The sequence below is a fragment of the Lupinus angustifolius genome, chromosome LG18 (assembly GCF_001865875.1).
Source record: "Lupinus angustifolius cultivar Tanjil chromosome LG18, LupAngTanjil_v1.0, whole genome shotgun sequence".
NCBI lineage: Eukaryota > Viridiplantae > Streptophyta > Magnoliopsida > Fabales > Fabaceae > Lupinus > Lupinus angustifolius.
The window spans coordinates 6,221,881-6,229,287 of record NC_032026.1 but is presented as its reverse complement, the minus strand read 5'-3'; the positions used below and the strand labels follow the sequence as shown (position 1 = coordinate 6,229,287).

Sequence of the window (7,407 nt, the reverse complement as noted above, 5' to 3'; positions counted from 1 at the left end):
ATTGCGTTTATCACATTTTTTGTTTAAAATATTACACTTATTTCTTATGCAGGGGTGCTCAGTATAATGAAAGTATAAAAAGTAGGCGAGGTTTGTGTAGGTGCAGAAAAGTGAAGGGTAATTTGTGTAATTTCACTAAAACTCAGGGAGTGACAATATAATTACTCTTAATTATATTATATTATATTCTTAAGCATTAAATTTATACTTTTAATGCTTCATAAAAGGTAGAACCTTTAAAGATTATAGAAAGAAGATAAATGAATTAGAGATGTCAACATCAATAGATGAAGGCGGCTGGTTTTTCTTTAATGAATCCCTATTTTCAATGCTTTTTTAAAAGGCATATATCATATTAAACACTTTAAATTGAATAGAGCTTTTGCATAAAAAAAAGTCACTGGAGCTTGGAATACAACAATCACAAAAACAAATAGAAACAAATAGTCCAACAACCAAGCGGTTTACCAAAACTTGTTTTACACAGCCATTGTTCACACATTTTTTCAAAACAAATCATGGTTTTACTGTCCCAATGCAAGACAATTTATAATTTAAGTAAGTTTTTTTGGAAGATTTCAAAGTAAAAAATGCTTGGAAGATGTCCCTTCTAAAAAATTATCCTTCTTATTTTATTATATATAAGCCTATCAAGTTTTTTATTTGAAAAACATTGAATACAAAATGGTGATTGTATTGTGTTGATAAATATCAAACTTATTAAAGTTGCCCAGTGTTGTAAATGATACAGAAAAATATGTTGTGACAATAGAGTTTTAGGTATATTTTAAGAATATAAAATATATAAAATAATAGTGTAAAAGTTTTACATATATTTATTGTGTATATGTAATAATTAATGCTTGAATGATAAAATGTGGCAAGTGTGAAGAGAGAAAACTTGTATAAATAAATGCGTATCTATATTTTTTTGTGCTATAATTGAAGACTAAAATTTAATTAAAATTAAATATTTAATATGTTGTTAATATTTTATTTGTTATTTCTATATACATATGTCTTCGTATATAATTTGTGCGAAAAACATCTTACACTATGTACGTAGAGAATAAAGTTTTTCTCATATCAAAATATAAATTATTTCTTTCTACCATTAAAATTATGACATTTATTCTATTAATTATTTTTAAAAAAATATTTTCAAAAATTAAAAAGTAATACACATGTTATGATTTTAATGACCGAGAGAAATATTTATTTCTTAATATTAGAAAATTCCTTATTCCCATCTTACATGTTAATATGAAATAATAGAAAAAAATGTATGCACTAACATTATAAAAAAAATGTATATTATTATTGTAGCATCTAACATTTATATTTAATTATTATTAAATTTTGGAACAAAAAAAATAATACAAATGTGTGGTGTGTATGTGTAGGTAGACATTACATTGTACATTTCTGTTGCATATATAAACGTAGAATGGAGTGTCACAGCTGAACTAAGGACAGCCATAAGGACAGAATCAGCTTCTGATTCTTCCTGACCAAACTCCCCAAAATCCAAATTCAGTTAAGTTGCAGCTACACAAAACAACAACAACAAAAAACTTCTTTGTTCTTCATATCAAATCTTACATGTGAGTGTTTTCCCCCCTCTCTTACTTTTTCCTTATCAAGTTTTGATTTTGATCATGTTTTTCAATTTCTAACTCTTTTTTCCGCAACCCCTTTATTCATTTCCACTGAAAAAATCAACAGAAAAGATGGGTAGCAATTCAAGGGAGAAAAACATGAGATCAAATCCAAGGGCTAGATCATCATCATCATCATCATCAGCTGCAAACCCTGGTTTGGATTTGGATAATCCTATATCCAAGTCCATTGCTGAATCAGGTATGCAACCTTTGAACTATGATTCTTCTCTGCAAAACCCGAACCCTAATAATTGTTATGATCAAACTGGGTCGGGTTACTGCACTGAAGAACAATTGGAGGAGTTTCTGATGTTAAAATTGGAGTTTGTATACAATGAAGCGATTTCAAAGCTTGTTGGTTTGGGTTATAGTGAGAGTGCTTCTTTGAAGGCTGTTTTGAGCAATGGGCATTGTTATGGTGGCAAGGATTTGTTGGGTAACATTTTGAGCAACTCCATAAAGGCTTTGAATAGTTGCAATGATGATCAAAAAGAGCCTAAGACTGTGTTCTGTGATTTGAAGCAGTTAGAGAAGTATGCTTTGACTGGATTGGTGTGTTTGTTGCAACAACTTAGGCCTAATTTGAGTAAAGGTTATGCATTATGGTGTTTGCTCATGAGTGATCTTCATATTGGTAGGGCTGCTGCTATCAAAATTCCGGTGCCTGGTCATGGGTACCCTGTTGCTGTTCCTGCTGATCTGGCTTCGGCTGCTGCTGCTGTGACTTCGGCTGCCGCCGCGGCTGCTCTTGGGGGCCGTCGTAGCAATTCGGCTGGTGGCATGATTGCTCCTTGTCAGTCTCAGTTTCATGGGCGTTGGCAGGTTGCAGGAAGTGGCAGCAGCAGTGGTGGCGGCAGTGGTGGTGGCAGTGGTGGTGGCAGCGGCAGCAGCGAAGCCCCAGAGATGAATTTTCAGTTGCAAAGGGAAATTGAAATCCCAAAGAGGTTTGGTCTTACACCTTCAATGATGTCTGCATTGAAGAGAAATGTTGCTATGTTTGCTGCTGGTTGTAGGGCGAACTCGAAACAGTTGCAACCATTGACAAAGGGTATTTCTGGCAGTAGCAGTACCGTGTCAAATTTGGCTTTTCCAGCTGTTCCTGTCATGCCGAATGAGAAGTCTGGTGTTGGCCAGTGTCTTGATGACCAAGATATTATCAAAGACCTAGTGAGTAAGTTATTTGATCTAAGTCTTAATGAGATGGGACTTGTGACAGAAGATCAGAAGAATCAGGTCATAATCAATCTATTGCATCAGATTAAGGATCTCGAGAAACAGGTAGTGGAGCGACGAGAATGGGCTCAAGAGAAGGCACTGCAAGCAGCTAGAAAGCTAACCAGTGATATGACTGAGCTCAAAACCTTACGGATGGCAAGAGAGGAGATTCAGAGGCTGAAGCAAGGGAAACAGCCGCTCGATGATTCGACCATGAAGAAACTCTCAGAGAAGGAGAATGCTTTAAGATGTGCTAGTGTTGAATTGGATCGTGCAAATGCAGTTGCGAGGAAACTAGAGCAAGAGAATGCAGAAATCAGAGCAGAGATGGAGGCTTCCAAATTAAGTGCATCAGAAACAGTGATAGCTTGCAAGGAAGTTGCTAAAAGGGAGAAGAAGTTGCTGAAGAAGCTTCAGGCTTGGGAGAAACAGAAAGCTAAGATGCAGAAGGAAATTACTGATGAAAAAGAGAAGATAATGCAGACAGAAGAAGAGTTGGATCAGATTAGACAGATTAAAAAAGAAGCTGAGGTTTGCTCTTTATCCCCCATTATTTGTTTCTATATCGACAATGGATAATTGATTGCATATATAACTTGAAAATTTAAAAATTTAGTTGAGTGTAGCAGTTAATGATAAGAACTAGAAAAAATGAACATGTCATGCAGTTTTTTGTCGTTTTCTTGCACTTCATCCATCACAATGATTGCATATGTAATGGTGTAGTTATGAGTGCATGTGTAACGGCTTACGTTATGAAACATGGTGTCTTCAAAGTGTTTGCATTGGGCACATGTATGACATTTGTGTTAGCCACAACACGACACGGCGCGAAACTTAGCACCCTCTATAGTGTCTGTGTGTGATTGTTTGCGTATAACATTACTGGAGAAACTGCAGAGTGGAGTGGCCACCCAAGGTAGTGCATACAGCGTAAAATTTCATAATTCGTAGTACACACATAATTGATAATCAAAACATAAAATACTCAAATCTCAGAACATGTTAATCAAAAACATAAACTGCTCGAAATTCAGAGGCTATAGTATAAAACAAGGGCTGAAGAAGGAGCACTAACATGAGAAATAGAGGTAGCAGAGGACCCACATTCAAAATATACGATTTGCAGGCTGCTTGCAAACAAGAGAGGGTGCAGAACAACATTGGTCTGTGCAAAGCTGGCGACAAAGGGATGAGACGGTGAAAGATCCCTAATTTTGTGAAAAAAGACTGCAAAACCCTGAATCGTGCAAAGGAGAGCTGCTGCAAACCCTAAATATTGGTCTACACATGCGACAGTTCATGGGAGACCAAAAACTCCCTCGACTGAAGGAAGCATGTGGGTTAAATGAGGGTTAAGCAAGGATAAAAGTGTAAAACAGTTTCGTTAAAAAAGGAAAAGAAAGCAGTGTTATCTTTGCGAAGCAATGTGACTGCAATAAGCTGCTATTCATGATGTGATCTGCTGGGGCCAGCTATACAAAAGATGGAAACCCCATCCCTCTTTTCCTTTTTTACATTCAAATGTCGCCTTCATGTTCTGACATGGGGGCAAAAAAGGACTCCTATCATCTCTTTCCTACCTAGGATAATTACCTAATAGCTCAGTCTTACTTCCTCGTCAAGAAACAATAGAAGACTTCCATCTCCAAATTCTACCGAGACATAGCTCCCTTGTTATTGAGTGCGAAACAGTGTCAAACTAAATTACCCAATAAACGTTAGCTCTGCCTAGAAGATGATCCAGCAGCACTTTGTAGAATTTACCTTTGTACGACTTCACGTCAGTCACTTTGCATGTCTTTAGCATCCCCGTCCTTGCGATCAAGCCATTAAAGCGAGGACTTCGCCAGCTCCCACAGTTGCGACAGTGGGACAGAGCACTGTGAAGTTACAAGGCTCCGTGGTGAGTGCTTGGGAGCAGGGCCACACTTTTCTCTGGCAGTGGCTGCTAGTGGTAGGTTTGGCTGTTAATGAGTTAATGTGCGTGGTGTTTCAGAATTGTGGTTTAATGCATTACTATTGGCGCTGTAGATCTTTCTTTAAGCGGAAATTCAAAATGTACACAATGATGTTGTATACGACTTAATAAGAAGTGCCTCTGATATTTTGGGAAATAAGATATTGTAGCATAATATATAATATTTTCAATCCTTTTGTGATTTTGTTAAAAAAAGCTGTTTTTTTAGCTATGTGGCGAACTCCTGCTATTGGGATAAGTCTTGGTTGTTGTTCTTTATTATAATGTCTTTTCAATTAGAAGAAGTAAATATTTCATTTGCTGAGAATCTAGCCCATATGATATGTTTAAGGTATTCTGGCACACACAGTCACACTCACATTACTATTCAATTGCTCTTTGTCAGGTTGTTTTAAACTTTATATTCCCATCAGCCCTATCAGTGCCATGGGCTTTCTTTGGGTGGAATCTTCCATATAGATATTACTAACCTGAAACAAAGAAACAATCTCTAAGTCATATTTGAGATGCATTTTGAGTCTAGCCTTTATTCATTAGGAATATTTGTCATTATTCTTTCTCATTCTCTATCTCATCAAATCGAAACATGGTCTTTATTCCCTCCCCAATGATTCACAATAGAGGCTTAATTAACTCTTTCCATATTTTGTTATAACCATTCAATTTGGAACCAATTGAATTTTAAGTGGTTTCAATTGAACGAATTCATTATTTCTATTCATGCTCTCCAGGCTCACTGTTGGAGTTAATTCGGTTCCAATTATCAGCTATGGCATGATGTGTATTTATGAGTATTTCTCTCAGCTGGCATGTGAAAATTGTTCCTCCGGTCCTTGATGATCCTAATTATGTTCTCTAGGTCTTTTCTTAATCGTAAACTATGAGATGTGTTCTTATATCTGAATTTTCTATCTATTTAGTTCATTCAAGTCCTTTTGATTAGTTAGCTATTGTCTTGTCATCTCCATAAAACATATTTGTCCTGGTCCCTTTTCCTCACTGCTAAATGTCATGATATAAAAACTCCAGTTGCTCTGAAAATACTTCCAGAAAGGGTTTTATTTTATATTTCAGACTACATGTTTTTTATGAACCATTTATTCTGTGTAATAAATTATAACAGATCAAGTGGAAGGAGGAACTGAAGGCTAAAGAGAATGCCATAGGACTGGTTGAGGAGGAACGCCGTTCTAAGGAAGCAGATGAGTCCAATAATAAAAGGAAGATTGAGGCTTTACGTGTGAAGATTGAGATAGACTTCCAGCGTTATGAGGATGATGTACGAAGACTTGAGCAGGAGCTTTCTTGTCTTCAAGCAGCTGCTAAGTCCGCTGAGTTGCAATTAAATGCTTCACCTGAAAGTGGGTCTGAGGGTCCAAAAACTGAGACTGTTGCTAAGCTGCTTGAAGAATTGGATAATCTGGAGGACTTTTCAGAGAAAGATGAAGTCAATGGTGGCAGAGAATGCATTATATGCAAGAAAGATGAAGTCTCCATTGTTTTCTTGCCGTGTGCACACCAAGTTATCTGTGCCAGTTGCGGTGATTTGTATGGAAAATATGGCCAAGCTGCTTGTCCTTGCTGCCGGGTTCCGATCGAACAGAGAATCCGTGTATTCGGAGCAAGTTCTTAACTTATCTGAAGTTAAAGAGTAATGCTACACAACCTGAAAATTTTGACAGAATTTAGCCAGAATATTTAAACATTCAATGTGGTTGTTCATTGTTGGATGAGTCAAAGTGGTTAACACTACCTAGCCATTCAAGAATGAATAACAATGGCATTTCCAACTCATTCTGGTACAAGTTCTGACAAAAATTTCTGGGTATATCTAGTACTTTCCTTTTATGGTTCATTTAGACTTGGTCAGGTATAAAATATGAACTTTTACATTGCAGTTAATCATTGGGATTATTATCTAAACTCACATTGGGTGCTGTGAGTTCAGTACATAGTCAGGAACTATTATAAGTACATTAAAATAAAGTCCTGGCATTATAGTTTGAAATGTTTTGAGACTTTTGTTTGTTGAAATTTAAGAAATAAGCGACTTTGACATTTTATGTTTGGCAAGTGATTTTTGTTACCCTCTTTGGCAGGCTTTTTAATTGGTTTGCATGCGTTCTTATCTTAAAGAATGTGTTAAAAAGAGTGTAGCATTCCTTAAATGCTACTTACCTTTGTGGATCAACACATGTTTTTATCTAAGTAGCTTATGCCCTAGCTTGTGTCTTTTCACAATTATCAACTAGCTTATTAGCACATTTTATTAAATGATTTTGATTTAATCAGCTAGCTTATTAGTTTTTGGCTTTTAGCTTATTAACTCCCATCTAGCTTATAAATTTACCACCTACTAGTTATGTCTATTAGCTTATTTCTTTTGTGTGCCTACGTTTTGTATCTATATATTTTGAACTGTGCATCTAAGAAATAAGCTATTGGGCCTTTTTATTTTTTGGCAAGTGGGTATCTCCTCCTCTAATGGGTAATGAACTAATCTCTTTCGGGGTATGTGACTTCCTTTCCAACAAATGTCACTTTTAGAAA

The 7,407-nt window shown here is 36.1% G+C and overlaps 1 protein-coding gene across 3 annotated transcripts; it reads left to right on the top strand.

Annotated features, from left to right (window-relative positions):
- LOC109333030 (MND1-interacting protein 1-like) lies at positions 1,454–6,920 on the top strand. Of its 3 annotated transcripts, XM_019568259.1 has the most exons (4): positions 1,454–1,608; positions 1,726–2,520; positions 2,551–3,407; positions 5,981–6,920. In XM_019568259.1, exons 2-4 carry the CDS (start codon positions 1,731–1,733, stop codon positions 6,488–6,490), a joined length of 2,157 nt encoding a protein of 718 aa, XP_019423804.1. In that variant the 5' UTR covers positions 1,454–1,608; positions 1,726–1,730; the 3' UTR covers positions 6,491–6,920. The 3 variants fall into 3 exon arrangements, with proteins under 3 accessions (XP_019423804.1, XP_019423803.1, XP_019423802.1); XM_019568258.1 differs by having other exon boundaries at positions 1,454–1,604; positions 1,726–3,407; XM_019568257.1 differs by having other exon boundaries at positions 1,726–3,407.